We start from the raw sequence: 18,385 nt of genomic DNA on the forward strand, positions 1-18,385 counted from the left end.
TATAAAATTAAATCATTTTCGTTCAATTAAAAGAACAGAGTAAATGGAGAAAATGACTGCGCGCTTAAAATTATGACCAACGAACCCGCTCAATTCCTGCGTCTTTGCGAGTCCCAAGTTACGAATACATGCGTGGTAGCCTCTTCAAAACAAAATTTCACTGCACTTTGAACATATTCTTTCCCGCTTGAGATTCTTTCAATATTTTCCGGCGATTGAAATATCCTCATTTCTCAAAAACTGAACAAGGTAAATTTTAATTTTCTCGGTCATTCAAATTTCCCTGCATCAGAACAGCAACATTTCTCGCTCGCGGATTGAAGCTTGGAAGGTTAATCTTCTAGTACCTTCATTAAGCTCTCTCTCTCTCTCTCTCTCTGGTGTACTTAACCAACAGTTTTTCATGGTTCTAGGCCTGAAAATAGTTTAGAAGCGCCTTTTCTTTTCTTCTCTTTTTTAATCTATGATTTTTGTGTGTTTTTAAGGCGTTCTTCCGTCAATATGAGAATTGATCTAACTGCGTTAGTACTTGCTAGATTGCGTATTTGATCAGTCTTAAATGAAGATAACAGTGAGTATTCACAATTTTCAGTTTGCGCCTTATTTAGGTGACTGAATTTGTTTTATCCTGATTAGAGTTTTCTTAATTAAGTTTCGTATGCTTCTCAATGCAGATAGTTAATCTACATTTCTCTATCATTGTCAATTATCCTTGCTGCTTTGGATTGTGTATAAATCTCATCGCAGCTGATAAACTTGATAGCATTCATTTTATGTCTTTTAATTTAATGTTTAAGCAACAACTTCAAGATGAACTCATAAAATAATTGTTTTCTTGCTCAGAGAAACGGTTTGAATTGATTCGCTTTGTTTCTTTTGTATTACTGGCTCATATATATCTTTTATGATGATTTTATTTTATTTTTTTAAATTCATTTAACCTTGGGCAGTTCTACGTGTTGTTAATTTATCTTTTGTTTTGGTGCTATTTTGGCGTCTCAAATTTTGGTCGTTGTCTGGTAGGAAAGCATCATGCATGGCCAAATGTCGCTTTTTCAACTGTAATTTTTCCACTACAGTTGGTTGGTTGTTTCCAGATGACAGAGCTGAAAAAGGGAACCTCTTCTGTTGATCCAAAGGAGAAAGGTTCACTGCTAGGTATTCCCGTCTATTTCTTTTCTTTGTAACATGCATTTAGAAGCTTAGATTACCAGTTTTGCGGTATCTAAATGAGGATGTAGCAATATGGGGAAATGAGAAGCAGCCGAATGATCATAATTTCATTTCACGAAAGAATCTGTGTCAGTAGATGATGAAAATGTCAGAAAACTATAAACAAGAAGTTAATTTACTTGAAGGTAGGTGGACAACAGAGAAAAGTAGCCCATCTGTATCTTTTTGTTGGGAATTGTCTATATTCAGCTATAACATTAACTTATGGTTGGGTTTCAGTCCTAATCTTCTGCACTAATAATTTTTGAATTCTCTGAGTTTAATGAGATAAGAGGCCCTTAGCTAGACAATGTTATATCTGTCTTTTCTGATATCTTAAGATACTCTGATAGTATTATTTGGAAGTTTATAATTTTTATTCTCTGTCATTTCTAAATCAACATGGTTTAAAAATCCTACCTTATAGTTGAAGCAGATGATGGAATTGGAAAGGAATTCCTTAGCTCCTGGAAATCAACGTCAATGATGGAAGATGTTGCACTGGATTTTGGTTTAGAAACAGTACCTAAAGGAAACAAAAAGGCGTTCGATTTCGGGAAGTTGTAAGCATCGCCAAAACTCAAACATTGAATTGTTTCATGGTATTTAAAAATGCTGATATCCAAGTGTTGATATCTAGTTCTTGACTTGATTACTTTTTACCCGGTTCTGAGTAAACATTTACTGCATTGAATGCTTGAGTTGTGCTCTCTTGATGCTATCAATATCTCGTTAACTCTTGACCATCCTTAATTCAAGATATCTGCCACGAAACGTATATTAGGCGTAGAAACTTTATTTCCCAAAAGAAGAAGAGGCATTGGCATACAGATATATGATTGTTCACCTATTCTGTAGATATATGACTGATGGATATGTGCATTGGCCATTGCAGAATGTTGAACCTTACTTTTTCGTGCTATTTTTCTTTCAGTGATATGGATTTCAATCTGGATGGTGATTTTGGTAACTTATCATCATTCAAGGTGGACATGCCAGACCTTGACTTCTCTTCCCCATCTAAAAGTACAGCAAAAAAAAGGGAAAGGTCTAAGGAGGAATCCAGCAGAAATTATCAAGGAAAACAGAATCGATTTACCTTGTTTGATTTTAATGAGTATGAGGATATGCATTTTTCTTTTTCATATTTAACTGTTTCACCATGATCTGTGAAATTCTTACATAGGCATGTTAGCCTGCATAATTTTCAATTCTGAACTACTTACCTTAGCATTTTGTCATGGGAGCAGGTCAGATGATTTCAGTTTTGATTCAAACATGGTGATGAATGGAGAGAAGATTTCCAAGAAAAATCTAGATGAAAAAGGAGTTGCCTCAGATAAGAACGAGGACGAAGGCCTTAAAATTCTCTGTCATGAAGCTGATGATCGAATGATTACAAAACCTGCAGCATCAGAAGGAATTGCCCATTCAGAGATAGAGACAATGGTAGGAGGTCCTGCTATCTTGGCAAGCTCTTCTCCAGAGAACAGAATGACTCTACTCTTTGAAGAAACAAATCAAGAGAGCTCCCCAACGGAAATGGCAGCCTACACAGAATCTTGTGCTGTGGAAGGCAGAAATAAATTTCCATTCCAATCTATCTATGAGAAAGAGTCAAATCAAGATGCTGTTTCAGATATGAACACTGATTTAAGTTCTCATGTCACAGAAGGAAACGTTGATGTAGGTGTAAGGCAGAATGTGGATACTAATGTGATAGTTGAGGAACTTAATCATGAGAACTGGCAACCAGAGAATTCATCACCACTATGTATTATTGGATCAGAGAAAATTATGTCTGATCAAGAGAAATCAGGCAACAACACCGTAAAAGAACCATTGAATGAGACTGTACCTACTCATGGTGATGTGGATCCTGAAGATGCCTTGACTGAAGCTGTCTCTAGAAATGCACAAGAAGACGTTTCTGCTAACCAAGACACTCAGAGTTTGACTTCAGACCTTCCTTTTGTCCCACTTGGAAGGTAAGATAAACCACAGACATGTTGATAATGCCATCAATATTATGCGTGATTTACTGAATTTCAACACTCCTTGTATATGATTTTAGCATAAGAAATAAATAAAAGTAACTTGACATGGAAATGCACGATCATAGAGACTGAAAATATGTCTGGAATGTAAGAAGGTCCATGACTTGATTTGCAGATCTCTTGTTGCCTGTTTCCATTGTGTCTAGAGACTGTATTTACTGAGGCTTTATCCAAATCTTTGTGCTTAGACTTTCTCATTTATTGTTCATTCTTTTTAACGTAGTGCAGTGAAGGAGTATATAATAATTTGACAGCAAAAAAAGAGAACAAAGCTGGAGTGATCCGTTTGACGTGTTTCAGTGGAGCAGAGAAAACTGGGCCTATGTTGTGTCCCTCGTCTTTATCACAACCAGAGTTTTCCTCACTTGGAGGCAATGATTCATCAAATTCTCGTCTTGCAAATGAAAAGAGGTATACCTTGCTTCTTTTGACAGGTTTGGTTGTTGATTTTATAATACTTGCATATTCATTTTGTCTTCACCATGGGGACTGCAGGCCTAATGACTCACAACTTGGAAGGAAATTGGTTGATGGTAATTCAGATCCTCTTTTGAAGCAATTGACGGAAAAAGATCCTGTCTTTTTAGGAGCTAAACAGATGATAAATGTTAGCAATTCGAGGTAAGGCATCCATGCCTGGCCATAAATTACAAAGTTGGCATAGTCCGAACGTTTTCTCTTATTTATGGAAGGAGACTTTGCCAGTCTAGAACTAAATGAATTTGTGACCGAATCCGTCCTTAAAATAATTGTATCTTCCGCCATCTTCAACAGGGTTAGTTTCAGCCCTGATGGTATTAGGAACGGGCCCAAACTGGCTGGTTATTCAACACAACAAGACAAAGAAGCAAGTAAAGGAAAAGCTTTCATGCTAGGAAGTGAGAATGATGCAGGGTGAGACGTTCATATTTCAGTTTATTTTTTGAATTATATTTAGCTTATGTTTGCCTGGTGTTAAGCTGAATTAGGTCATGACTGTTTTAGAATTAGTTAAATGAGCATTGACATGCTAGGTTGTCTAACTTTCATTTGATTTGATTTAGAGCTTTGTTATTCCATTACTGAAATTAAGGCTACTAATTATCTAACTGGGGATCTTTGAATGCCTAGGTTTTGAGTGGATTACTCTTCCTAAATTGCTTTATGTTATCAGAGCAAACAAAGTAATGACGACACAGCAAAAAAAGGGCTAGAACTCTTTTTTCTGCATTACAGGAACAGAACCTTTGGATTTGTGTCTATTCTGATGTTTCAGTTTCATATTTTTGTTTACATGTTCTGGTAAATTGTCTAACACTTGGGAGCTGAGTAAATTTGTTCAACGTAAGTTAGAAAATTTTCTCAACGTTGAAATCTTTAAGTTCTTGAAGGTTTTGTATGGCCTGAGGGACCAGTGAAATGTGGAATAGCTAGTGTTTTCGCAAGATTCTTCTGGAAAAAAGAAAAATTATTGAGGAAAATACAGTAGTTACGAAGGAATCTTTCAGGTATAGAAGTAAAGTGTTCTGCAATAAATACCTTGATATGTATTATCATGACATTTATTGGCACTGTGTTCTTATTTGGAAGATTTGCTACAAAGGAGATCAGGTGTTGTTTTCTGCTTTACAAGCACCCGTTATACATAGACAGGGAAAATATATTAATTGTGAACCTCAATTTCAAATCTGAAAAATATATAATTATCGAACTTTTTATAGGCCCTTGGTGCTTGAGCCTGAGGGATTCAATCTCTGAAGAGTTCTGAACATTCCATGCATTTAGTTAAGGTGAAGAGTTTTCAGAATGGACCAATTGCATGTAACCTGAAGCTTTGTCGGCTGCAGTAACTTTTTGCAAAACTACTACTTTTTTGTTTTTCCTTCTCTTAATATTTTTCTTGTATCATTTATCCATACACGGGTAACTTCTTTTGGCATGTCTTTGATGGATATCTTTGTACTGATCAAATATTAAAAAGTTTGTGCTATTTCACCATGGAGAATTTGAATTTTGTTTTTTCTTGAGGTGTTCTCAAATTATTTTTCTCTGTCCTGTTGCTTTTATTTTAAACTTTTATGTTGATGTTATTATTCCGAGCTACATTTCCTTCATGTTTGTGTCATGGAAACATTTTGTGTTTCTTGTAATGTTACATATTGTTATGAGTTCTTATAATCTAGTTGCATAGGAGTTTTTCCATCCTTACAAGATAGTATATTGTTGATTTAGGCTTTTTGACCTTGGGGGAATTCATTGCAGTTCTCAACCTAGTTATTCAAGCCCATCTGAGAAGACAACTAAGTTTGCTGTTTCAGGCATGGAATCTGTAGGGAACCCCAAGGTTTCTTCTGTTGATAAGCTTAAAACTGTTAAGAGGATGGCTGATTTATCTAGCTTGAAAAATTTGAGGTACGAAGCGTATATGTTTCTTTTTCGGACATCATTATGAATCTTTGTAATAGTTATATTCTCTCAATATAGGATCCCAGGTGGAAAGAATGTTCCATCAAGCTCAATACCTCATCAAGAAATTACTTCCTTGGGGAAGTTGGAGCAAAACATGGAACTACAAGGAAATACATTTTCTAAGATTTCTTACTCTATTTGTGGAACTAAGACACAAACGCTTCCAACACCATCCTTGAAAAGGAAAAATATTAAGGTACCTTTTCTTTCCTGTCCACTCAGTTTCACAAACCTTTTTCTCTGTTTCTTGTGAGTATCTAACTTTCTTTTTCTCCAATGTTGATGCTCTTAATTTCTAATTACTTCCCACAAGATCATGACAGGCTCTTTTTTTTTTTGTTCTAATATTTGTTAAGGCATTAATTATAGTTTTGTCCCTTATAAATTCTAGTTTTTGGATAATTGATCACAATCAATTTTATAATTTAGTATTAGAAGCAAGAGGTCTATAATTTAAGTTTTAGTTACCACCCAATTTCTGTTAATTAAATTTTAGCATAAGAGTCTGTGCTTGATCTTTGCTTTGCTTCCAACCTAATGTATATGTGTATAAGATGACATTTGGAATACAAATAACTGGACTGAGCCTTTCCAAATCCAATTAAGTTTTTCAATTAAGTTTTCACACTTATATAATTTTATAGTTTTGATATATAAATATTTTCCAGGAATCAAATGCAAATTTAGCATCATTGAAGCTGATTAAACGGTTATCAGGGCCACGGAGTGAAAGCAGGTATGATTTTACAAGGGAAATATAGACAGCCTAGCTCCATTTACTGAGAAGTTAGTTGGCATAATGTATGCTTTTTTCTCTTAAATTATGCAGAAATGTTGCGGAGTCCTCAGAAATATTTGTTGAAGAAAAGGTATCTTACCAATAATGCTTGTGGGTTCGTACATCCCAAATTGTTACTAAAATTTATGATGTTGATGTTTGTAACTTTTTTTGTTTCTGTTTTCTAACTGTTTTAAGTGCCTGCAATCAGGAAAACTGTAAAGAGATCAAGACTAATTACCAGTCAACTTCTATGCTGGAAGCTACTCTAGAGGTGAGCCTCACAAAGCTGGAAATGCCTCTTGTTTTGCAAAACAACAGCAATGTGGAAAGGGCAGAGACCTATGCAAAAGAGCTTGAGGATGTAAGTGAACCATATGTTTCCCATGCTTCACTCAATCAACCTTTTCTTAGCAAAAGAGCTTGAGAATGTAAGGATCTAAAATTCCTTCTTAGTGAAAATGTTCCATTTGATGAATTGGCTATGTTAAATAGAAAATACAGATAATTGGTACTGGAAGAATAGAGAATACATATAATAGGTGGAGCTAGAGGTTGACATTAGGACATTGTGGGAGACAAACAGAAATTCAATAAAGGTCGAGCCTTAGAAACCCTATGTATTACAACTATTGGTAGATAGAGGAGACAATAGACCACCACAAAGATATAGACATGATATTGTTGACTATGCTCTGACAATGGCTGAGGAGTTGGAGTTTGATGAGCCATCATCATACAAAGATTCAATAGAAGGCAGAATGGTTGGTAGCAGAGGATAAGAAAACTGTTAGATGAAGATGGCTGTTCAAGAAAAAGAAAGGCGTCCATGGAAATCCCATGCAAATTGTTCTTTATTTACTTTGGTTGCATGTACATGTTTATTGCAGCCAGAGATGTTACGTAGATAAACAATTTGTGGAGCGATTGAATAGTGAGTTTGAGATGATGAATCTTGGGGCAGCCAAAGAGATTTTACACATGGAGATCCATAGAGAGAATAGCAAAGTGGTATCTATCATGAGACATTTATACAAAAAGCATTGCAGTGCTTCAATATAGAATGAAGCCATTGAGTAATCCACTAACATCATAGTTCACATTGTCCTCAAATGAGTCACTTATATTTGAGGATGAGGTGGAGTAGAAGTCACATGTAATCTACTCAAGTGCAGTGGGCACTTTAATGTATGACATTTCACATGTTAGAAAATTTATGGAAAATCATGAAGGAACATATCGAGTGGCAGTAAATATGTGCAATTAGATGTTTCAAGTGTATATCCAATATCTGTTTATTATATAATAGTTCTAATTCTTCTATTAGAGTTGTTGGGTATATTACGTTTTGGTTATGCATGCACTGAAGCAAGATGAGATCCTAAAAGGTTATGTTTTCACACTATGTAAGTTTGCTATTATTATTCTTCTTTTTTTGTTATGAAAGTGTATAATAACTTGGGAAGTAATATTGCAACAAAATTTCTTTTTCGACTTGTGAGGTAGATTCCATGGCACTTACAGAAGCTGTGGAAGAAGTCATATGGTTGAAGGGTCTAATTATCAGTTTAGGATTTGTACAGTCAGATTCCTATTATTTATGATAATAAAAGTGCCAGACTTGACTAAGAGTCCTGTGCATCATGAAACAACCAAGCACATCGATGTCATGTATCACTTTATCATGAGATCTTTAGTTCTGATAAAGTTGCAGTTTAGAAGATTACCACAACAGATAATCTAGCGGACATAATGACTAAAACAGTGCCTATAAGCAAGTGCACACATTGCTTGGACTTGGTGAAGATTTTTAGCAATTGACACGCCTCTTAAGCCAATTCGGTGGGATGGCTTTGTTGAGGAGTTTTTAGTTTTGAACATGTTTGGTGAAATTCAATAGGAGATGGAAGTTCTTGTAACTTATCTTGATTTCAAGTGATTGAATACTAGTAAATAAAGTCGTCCTAGGTAGTAGAGTGGATGAGGGTAAGTTTTGGGGAGCTTAGAGGCAAAGCGCCCATGCTATAGTTTAGCTTTATAGTTTTATCCTTAACACTGGGTTTATGTATGTGTAAATATGTATCTATTTTTACCCTTTAAGTCGACTTCGATGCATTATGTGAGTTTTGCTTTTATTGAGGGGGAAAAAGAGACAGAGATCACATTTTCCAGAGTTTGTTATAGTGAATCCGAATTCATCCATCTTGTTGAGTAGGTTGACTTGGCTGAACTACGTAAATTCTTTGTCTTTTCACTTTTTTTTCTAAATTTATTATTTAGTTTGTTACATGACACAGTAATAATTAATTCATACTTGCAGTCTAAAGTGATTTGATGCTAAAATCAAGTATTTATTCCCATCTTTATCTTCAGAATGATTATATGCAAATTTCATAATCAACTCAAAAGTTGTTGCTTTCATATCAAGTCACTTAAAAATTTACACATGTTAGACTCAGTTCAATGGATTTGAAAAATTTTGTAGATATAGAATATATATGATGGATATTTATACACAGTTTGTATGATATCTCAATCCCATATCGGAGAGATGTAATTGTTGAAGTCATACAAAAGTTCAAATTTTATACTACTAATAACTTGAGTTTGAGTTTTTTAAAAATTAATGGTTTGTGTTTGAAAGTTGTTAAATCAGTAGTTCTAAAGCCCACCTATAACCTAGCACTAACTCAAACTCCGGATTTTGAGCGAGCAATAGTTTGGATTCAAAAGTTGTTGAATTAGTGGTCCTTAGGCAACGTTATAGTTGGGATGATTAAGGAAATAATTTGTTATATTTAGAAGTGAACTTACCCACATGAATCACATTACAGTCACTATGCTGAGTAAGTTGTTTCATTCTTTGCAGATTGCCAACATGCTCAAAAAGAAACATGAGGAAGCTAGAGAGATATTGGTTCGAGCCATTGTGAACAGCAATAATCTATTGATGCTCGACCATCCCATATATGAAGACAAGATATCCTTTCAGCTGTCTTTTATGGTATTAGTTTCTTATTTTTGCTACAAAAGTGCAGGTCCTCTCCTTAACATTTGGAAACATATCTAAGCTTCAGAAGTTTGCTGCTCAGTTGGTGTCCAAGGAGCTTCCAGTGAAATCATTAGGATCAACAGTTGTGTAATGAAGGTATGTCACTTGCCTCGTTCTTAGTTGATGACGTCCCTGACAGGCAAAAACTTCGTGGCAGGATATAATTTTCTCTGTGATTTAAGTGATGCCAACCACTTACCTCTTATCATTTTGAGTTACACGAACATAGTTAAACCTCATGTTTTCCTAAATCCAGTTCACTTTTTATACTAACTCCGGGTGATTCGGAAGTTAAACGTGGTCTGTTCTGATTGAACAAAACTTATGTTGATTAAGTAATCAAATAATGGACAAAGTTCTTACTAGTCATATGCTAGATAGGAATAAATGAGTCAAAATACATGGTTTGCATAAATTTGACTGTTTATGTTTGTACTGTTTCAAATTAGGATCATTATCATTCTCAGAAAATGTCTTCTTTTGCAATTATTTCCTATGATGATACCTCTCATCACCAAGATGCATGCAGTTTGGTTAGACTGGTTTATATGAACTTACATGGAACCCAAATTTACTACTTTAGGTTTGTTTTTACACTAAAGAACACAACTAACTGGAGCTAAACTAGACAGTATCAAGTTGAGCTTGCACTGGTTCTTGCCACCTTCAAACTATGTACTTATACTACCTTTCTCTCCTTGTTTAGATTTATATTGTCCTGTGCTTATTGCAACAAACCAAGCTCAAGGCATAAAGTTCGTCGTACATTTACAAAGAGTCCTTATGAATTTATAACACAATATATTTACATCAAACAGTAATAAAATAATTAATTCAAATGAATAAACTGAAAATTTATACAAACACGAGATTGAGTATTAATATATAAATAATAGATCGAATCATTCTTTATTGTCATCTTAATTATTTGAGGATGTGAATTCAATTCCTTAATTATCATTTTAATTTATAGAAAATGAGTATTTATTCAGAAGAATTTAAGGCTGTAAGAATAATATTGAACGTTAGGTAAATTATCTTCTAAATTTACATATAAAAAATAATATTAAAAAATCCTAGTTAGTTCAAATTATTATCTATAAACTACAGAAAAATTTTAAAATTATGTTTTCATGCAATAAAAGAGTTAAAATTTGCTGAAATTTTTTCTATTAAAATGATAGTTTTTGAGGTCATGGATGTGAAAAGGACAGATAAAATTTGTAAACTTCTTGTTGAGTATACATAGATGTTATTTTAGGAAGATGCCGAAATAGGGTGACTCCTTGAAGCAAAATGGTTGGTTAGTTGATTAACGAGTTGAAGAATGACTTTTGTAAACTCAACCAAAATCATGAGACACCTCATATTCGGAGATGGAACTGGTGGATATCTTCGTTTTTAGTGATTAATCAAATATAAGAATAGAAAGAAAGGTTAATTTGTCTTTTGGGAGATGCCACTTGTATAGATAAATTTAATATATATACTAAGAGTTAGTTCAATTAATAAAGAAATATGTTTTTTTTTAAAATTAGGTTCTTTCTAATAATGCAATTAATTTTTTTAGTAGATTAACGTGGGAGAATGCATCTTTAAAATCATTTAGAGAAAAATTTAGCATGTTTATGCAGAAAGCTAACTTGAGATGACTTTACCGCTTTTTTTTTTTTTTTAAAGGTAATATATAGCTTTATAAATACAACCATCAAGTCTATTCACATTGCACTTTCAGCTATTCTCTCACAAGTCAGGGTGAACATGGCTAAATTGACATTTCTGGTGTGGCTAGTGCTTATAATACTTTCATTTCCATTATTTACATCTCGCCCCCTTAGTCCATACATAGTGGGAAGAAATCTGATCCAGTCTTATGCTGCAAAAGTGTCAGCAACACAAGTATATGGTAGATTTGCAGGCAACACTTTTGAAAATTTCAGCGACTCGAAACGTTTGAGTCCGGCCGGTCCTGATCCCAAACACCACTGATCATTATATCATTACAGATCCTCTTTGTAGGGAAAAAATTGAATAATTGGCATCCTCCTGGCATAGATTTTCATCCCTTGATGCAACAAAATAAATATATGCCTATTGTGTATGCAGGTCTTATGAATTAGGAATCAGAAACAAGGAAAAAAGAATGTTTGGGGTCTATGAACTAAGTTGTGAATGCCGTGACCATTTATGCAGTTTATGTGGTTAGAGCATGTTTGTGATTTGATCTTAATTTTCAAAGTTTATATGAAAGAAATGGACACCATATGCAACATCTATAGATATTTAGTTGCATATGGAAAACCATTGTCAACTAGGAAAAATATTATGATCAAACACATGTAAAACCCGTGAGGATCGTATTAGTACATGCAATAAAATCTGACACTCTTGTTATTTTTATGTGTAGTATTTAACAATTTATTTACGTAGGTAAACCTATAAATTAAATTATGTTACTAATTATTGAATCTGGTAATTTGTATTGAGTTAATTTTGGGTTCATATGTCCTGATTTGTTTGTTTTTATTTTTTATTTTTTATTTTTTATTTTTTATTTTTGTAAGGATGAAACAGAACAATTTCATTACTCGGGAAATAATTTTTTTGAGGGAGATATGTCCTGTTTTATGTAGTAATTCATATAAAAGTAAGCATATCATTTGCCGTCAAGAATTAGAAGAATTTTTCATGACAATTTTAGTTTATTAGCGACGTGGAGAAATTAGAGAGTTAATATAATTGCAATGCTTCATTTTATTTTGAGTTCGAGTTCTAATTAGAAGTCTAACGGAACATTTAATTGGAATTTAATTCAGAAGAATTTTTAATTAAATAGTTGAAAGATTGTGATATGCAAAATTTTCAATTTGATAGATAATACAATTTAGAGGTTTAATTAGATAATTTAATTTCAATAAAAATGTTTAATTATTACATTTTAATTTTAGTAGAGTTTTTAAATAAACAATCAGTTGGATTTTTAATTAGATAGTATTATCTACCCTCTCCTGCTCAATTAATTAGTCAACAAATACTATTAACTCTCATTCTCTGACTTTATGGAGTTTTGATTAGATAGTTTATCTTACTGGATTATATATATATATATATATATATCTACATATTTATCTCTATATATGAAGCAATGTACATATTGCAACAGTTATGTTTTCAATGACGACAATTAGCAATAATTTATGAATTATTCTATTAATTTCATCACTAATCCTTTTAATGATGTATAGGTTACTTTGTTATCATGTATATTTATTTTTATTTTTTTATGTATAAAAACATTATAAAATATACTTTCAAAAATAATTTATTAACATATATATGCGCGCGTGCACACACACACACACACACAAACACGTTATAAACTAATTTTGATTGATATTGAAACAAATTTTTATTGTAAACTAGTGTTATCATTGCAATGGACGTGTGTCAATATATATATATATATATATATCACATTAATTTTATACCATCCTTAACATTATAACTTAAAATATGAAATATAATTCTAACACTTTACACTCTAAGTTAGTAATTTATGTAGGACTTTGAAAAAAAATCCAATAATTTGATTCAAACAATTGCATGTATGTGAAGTAAAACGATAATATGCATTTTTAGATCTAAATATAAAAAGTTTGAATATATTTTCAAGCCTATCACAAGGACATAGAACAATTAGAAATATTAAATATTATTGAGATGATTTGTTTAATATTTAAATTTTGTCTAAAACTTGATACATTTATATTCAATTTATTGAGAAGATCTTTAAAATTGTTGAATATTAATTTGATTTACAATATAGTATATATACTTTCATTATTATCGTTTAATATTATTTTCTTCAATTAATTTAAATTTTTTTATCATTCACTTACACATGAATTTATATTTTTTAATAAATTTTAAAAAATTACGTATAAAAAACTAAGAATGACTAATTTAATCTAGGAGTGGAGATTGATTTTGTAGTTTTTTTTTTTTTTGGTGTAAAATTATGAAATATAACTATGAATTTTCAACGTTATAATAATACTCATACTTTAATCAAATAGAAATGCTTCTATATGAGGATCAATTGTCTAAAGAGAAGATATGCTAAGGATGCTGAGCATAGGACATTGGACACACATATATCATTTTAAATTCAAAACGAAAAGAAACAAAAATAATATATACATATACATATATATGATAGAAAATGGTCAGCTTGTGTACGAGACGAAGAAAGAAAGTGTTAGAGACAAGTGAAGTTGGAAGTTTGTTATATAACAATTCAAAGCACACATTGTGGGGTTCGTATAATAAGCCAAAGAAGGTTTTGGAAGCGTGACTCTTGAAAACCCAATGAAAGCTCCTTTCCAGATTCAATGCCCACATGATTTCACATGCTGACAAGACAAATGACTTGGACACTCAAAACAATTCAACATCAAAAGTTTCAAACCCTTTTAACAATACACATCCTAGGTTCTCTTGCCCCATAATATTAATAATAATAATAAAGCTAAATGGGCTATTAAATGACTAACTTTCTAAGTTTTATTGAATTAAATGCTCAATTTTTATTAGTAATAAATAACTCAATGTTTAAAATTATGTATATCATTATTATAAAGGGCTTAATGTCTATAAAAAAATTATGATTTAATTCAAATTATTCAATATATTATTATGTATTTTTATTAAAAAATTATATCATTATTGGTGTACATATATAACATAATAAATAAAAAGTAAAAATTAAGCACTAATTAGTGCATTTAGTCTAATAACAAATATTATTTCTTTTTTAAAAAAATAAGAAACGTAATTTTAAGAACCTATGATGAATTACAAACTAAATTTTTGCGTTAACAATAAATATTAACGAACATATCTGTTTATAACAAATTTTATATATTTGAAGCTGAACTGAACGTTAATTTTTTTTTTTTTTTGATAAGTTGATAAAATGCAAAGATCAAAAAACAAAAACCTGACTATAAAACGAAACAAAAAGCAAACCATGTATATTTTGTTGGTCATGGTTCCACTAAGTTGTGTAATATTAATTTTAATAACAAAAAAAGAATACCCACCATTTTGTCAAGGTTTAAATGTATATATATGTATATCATGCCCTCTCTTTTGTCCATTATATCTACAAGTGAAGCATTTGGATTGCAGAAAATGTCTTGCATTAAGATTTTCTTGTGCTTAATGTTGATAATTTTATCATTTTCATCTTCTAAAGGAACTCGTTCTCTTGTCACAATGTCTGAAACTCAACTGCATAGTCCATCGTCTGAAACTCAGCCACTTAGTCCGTATATGAGGGGGAAGAAGCTAATCGCTTCAATTCAAGACAGGAGTGGTAGAAACGTCCAAAGAGGGAATGGAAATATAGGCAAAAGTCTTTTCGATTCCAAAAGAACAAGTCCTGGGGGCTAATTCACGTTTATGATAAACGGTGATATCTCAATTTATAACAAAAAATATATAATTATTAAGTTTTAAATAAAAATTTAAATTTTAAGTGATCTGGGTCTAAAAAATTAAAGTTCATGGACCCTAATAATTTTTTTTTTTACAAATATAGAAACCGGTGGCATCACAGAAGGAAGATTGTGTGATAAATAGTTAATAGGAATTTTTGTAATGGTACCAGTGAGACAATATGCTGAACATTAGATAATATTTCTGGTGTCTTCTTCTCTTTTTCTTCTTCTTTGGTTTAGGAGTAATTTCATAAATAAATATATATGTATGTATTCCAACAGAATTCTCATAGTTTAATGGAACTGAGATAAATTAGTGCCACTTTTGCTGGACTTTAGCGGGAATGGCTGGACGAAAAAGAAGGATTTATGAAAATCATAGCTGCAAAAAAAAAAAAAAAAGGTGATACAAGAAAGTACTAATTTCATAATGTGGATAAAGAGATTTGATTATCTCATAACCAAAATCCTATTATAAAAATGACAAACAACTACTATAAAACAACAGTAAAGTGCTCCCTTCTTTAAACTCAGTGCAGATATGGATAAGGCAAAAAGCTCAGAAAATTAATGTTATCCTATATATAATATATATAATTAATGGTAAGAAGAATCCATGATTGAAGCTGCTAATCTCCATAGTATTTGTGGGATTCTTCAGTACTATACACCCAAGTGCAGTAATCTAATTCTCTCTTACGACAAATGAAAGTCTCTCAAATCTCAATAACATTCATACTGTAATGCATTTCTATTTGATATAAAAGCTCTTGATAAGAATATTTCAAGCTAATTACTACAAGTAGCTTTTGCTGTAGCAGCAAGTGATTTGAGTTTCAACTTAATGTATGTACTCCATAGAAATGCCACAAACAAAAAGTTCAAATAGTTGGTGAAAACATGAAGCTCTATATTTCTTTAGTGTTGTAAGTTCAAAACACATTTCTACTTGTATTATATGACATGGTAAAAATATAAAAAATTTAATCATTCAAATCTAAATGCGTAATTTTTTTTTTTTTAATAAAAAATTTAATTTTTGAGAACATTAGATAGATCTGTGCTAATATATATTTACATTTTTTTAAGTACATAATAAGAAAATTTGTTAATTAACATATTATGAACTTACTTAAAAAGATAAATTTCGTTACACTATTTAAAGATAAATATGGGTAAGGGATGAATCCATAACATGAATATTCAATTTTTTAATAAAATTATTTAACAATATAAAAAATATGGTATTATAATGATTAAAATCTTTAAGTTTAATTGAAAATCACGAGTTAAAATCTCATTAAAAATATATATTTTATTAAATTATTAACTTATTATGAGGTTGACATCGGTTAGTTAAGTAGTAATATTTAATTTTGTAAAATTAAAATAAATCAGTTAAACTGTAGTGATAAAATTGAATTTAATTTTAATAAATTTATTATATTTTAAAATAAAATGAATATTTTAAAATAATCATAATGCATTAAAAATTAATCTAATTTTATATTAATGTATATATATATAGAGTTGCCTACCATTATATGAATTAATTTAGTAATTAAGTCAAGCAATAGAAAAGGTGCAAAAGGTGGTCCAGGAAAAAAGAAATCGACAAAAGTTGGAATAAAAGACAGAGCCCGAATGCCTTTCGGAAGAACGATGAGAATGTTTAAACAAGAAGCAAAAAGGTGGTTATATGTCTTTTATGATCAATTAGAAAAATTAAAGGGTGGAAAGGCGAAACACTCCAATCTCTCTCCTCAAGGCCCTTAGTACATGTGAATACGATAATATATGTATATATGTATGTATATATATGTATATATGTACATATATAGATGGGGCCAAAATCCAACGACTCACATGCAGCAGTGGACACCCAGAAAGCAATTTCTAGTTAACACTTAAAAATCATGCTTTATAGGGTTGGTTTTCTGAGTTAATGTTGTAATGGACACCTCAAATTTGTTATGTATTACTCACTAATTTGTCCTATTACAGTAACAATTCGAAGAAATTAATTAGTTTTTAAATTAATAATAAGACAAACATCAACTTCTTTCTATATAATTAATATTGTCTTGAAGCAACAAATAATTACAGTATATAATCATGGACTTGATCTCTAATTTTCATTAGAATTCAGTAATTTTTCTTAGGACCATGACCAGCCTTATAAAAATTTATACACTTCAAAAATTTATGATATTTTTATATTAACGATAATACACATTATATTTCTTTTGTTACAAAAAAAAAAAAATATATATATATATATATATCAAAATTCAAAAAAAAATCTAAATATTACACATTTTAGATCAGGAGACCCCGATAAAATCAATTATAATTATGTTTAGAATTCTCATAAAAGAGTGCTGTAGTTAATGTAGTACAAGAGATCGGTGTAAAGCTTGATTTGTCAGATAGTTTGCATACTAATTTTTTTTTTTCAATAGACATGTTGTATTTTAACAATATAATTTTTTATTAATCAAATTTTAATAGTCAAAATAAGGTTAGAATTTGCGTTAATCGAAAACAAATCATTATTAAAAATTTTATTTAAAATTTAATAGAACCATCTTAGTTCAATTGGTAAAACGCATTACTTTTAATCATGTGGTCGTGGGTTCGATTCACACAGATGTTATCTTAATTTATGAAAAGTACATACAATATTTTAATAAAAAACAATTAGAATCCACGTTAGAGAGAGATGGAACTGCCAATTATTTAACTAAAAAATATTAATTATTATTAATTGATAAAGAAGATGATGTTAAATAAATAAATAAATATATATATATATATATATATATGTAGGGCATTTATCATTTGAACTGACATTAATCATGCATTCAATTGATAACAAGATTTTATAGTAGTTAAATGTTTAATATATATTTTTTTTATAAGAAATTATTAGTTTGAATTAAAGTTATATTCTAATATATATATTTTTATTTTTTAAAAATTAATTAATAATAAAGAGAATGATAGAAAAAATGATAATATAATTGGAAAAAATTTTAAAATACCATGTTTTCTTTTTATATAATATTTTTGTTTTCCATCTAGGTTTCAACGATTAAATTCTTTGATATATTGTCTTATAAGTTGATTCTTTCTGTAGATCAGTGATCTGAGTTAATCATCTTGCAATCAGAAAAAAAAAAAGAAAAAAAAAAAAGAAAAATTAAAAGCAAGATTAAAAATTTTGTCATTGATGACATTGTTCTTATCTTGTAGCATTTACAAGAAAGAAAAAGAAACAGAAAGAGAAACTAAAGGTCCAATCTTCATTACAGAAGAAAAAAAGTGAACTTTTCTT

The 18,385-nt window shown here is 30.7% G+C and overlaps 1 protein-coding gene across 12 annotated transcripts; it reads left to right on the forward strand.

The window, feature by feature from the left end:
• The first annotated feature begins 70 nt into the window (after nt 1-70).
• Nucleotides 71-11,947, forward strand: LOC110822020 (uncharacterized protein At4g18490). Of its 12 annotated transcripts, XM_088207983.1 has the most exons (17): nt 71-331; nt 486-571; nt 1,029-1,158; nt 1,640-1,775; nt 2,147-2,329; nt 2,463-3,200; nt 3,498-3,680; nt 3,765-3,890; nt 4,044-4,163; nt 5,511-5,660; nt 5,733-5,913; nt 6,386-6,453; nt 6,547-6,586; nt 6,707-6,859; nt 9,365-9,475; nt 9,558-9,643; nt 11,654-11,947. In XM_088207983.1, exons 2-16 carry the CDS (start codon nt 560-562, stop codon nt 9,636-9,638), a joined length of 2,412 nt encoding a protein of 803 aa, XP_088064109.1. In that variant the 5' UTR covers nt 71-331; nt 486-559; the 3' UTR covers nt 9,639-9,643; nt 11,654-11,947. The 12 variants fall into 12 exon arrangements, with proteins under 12 accessions (XP_088064109.1, XP_088064115.1, XP_088064108.1 ...); XM_088207989.1 differs by lacking the exon at nt 11,654-11,947 and having other exon boundaries at nt 1,024-1,158; nt 9,558-9,916; XM_088207982.1 differs by lacking the exon at nt 11,654-11,947 and having other exon boundaries at nt 9,558-9,916.
• The last annotated feature ends 6,438 nt before the right edge of the window (nt 11,948-18,385 follow it).

Source organism: Carica papaya, chromosome 7 (assembly GCF_054855325.1).
Source record: "Carica papaya isolate Zhongbai chromosome 7, ASM5485532v1, whole genome shotgun sequence".
In the NCBI taxonomy this organism is placed as follows: Eukaryota; Viridiplantae; Streptophyta; class Magnoliopsida; order Brassicales; family Caricaceae; genus Carica; species Carica papaya.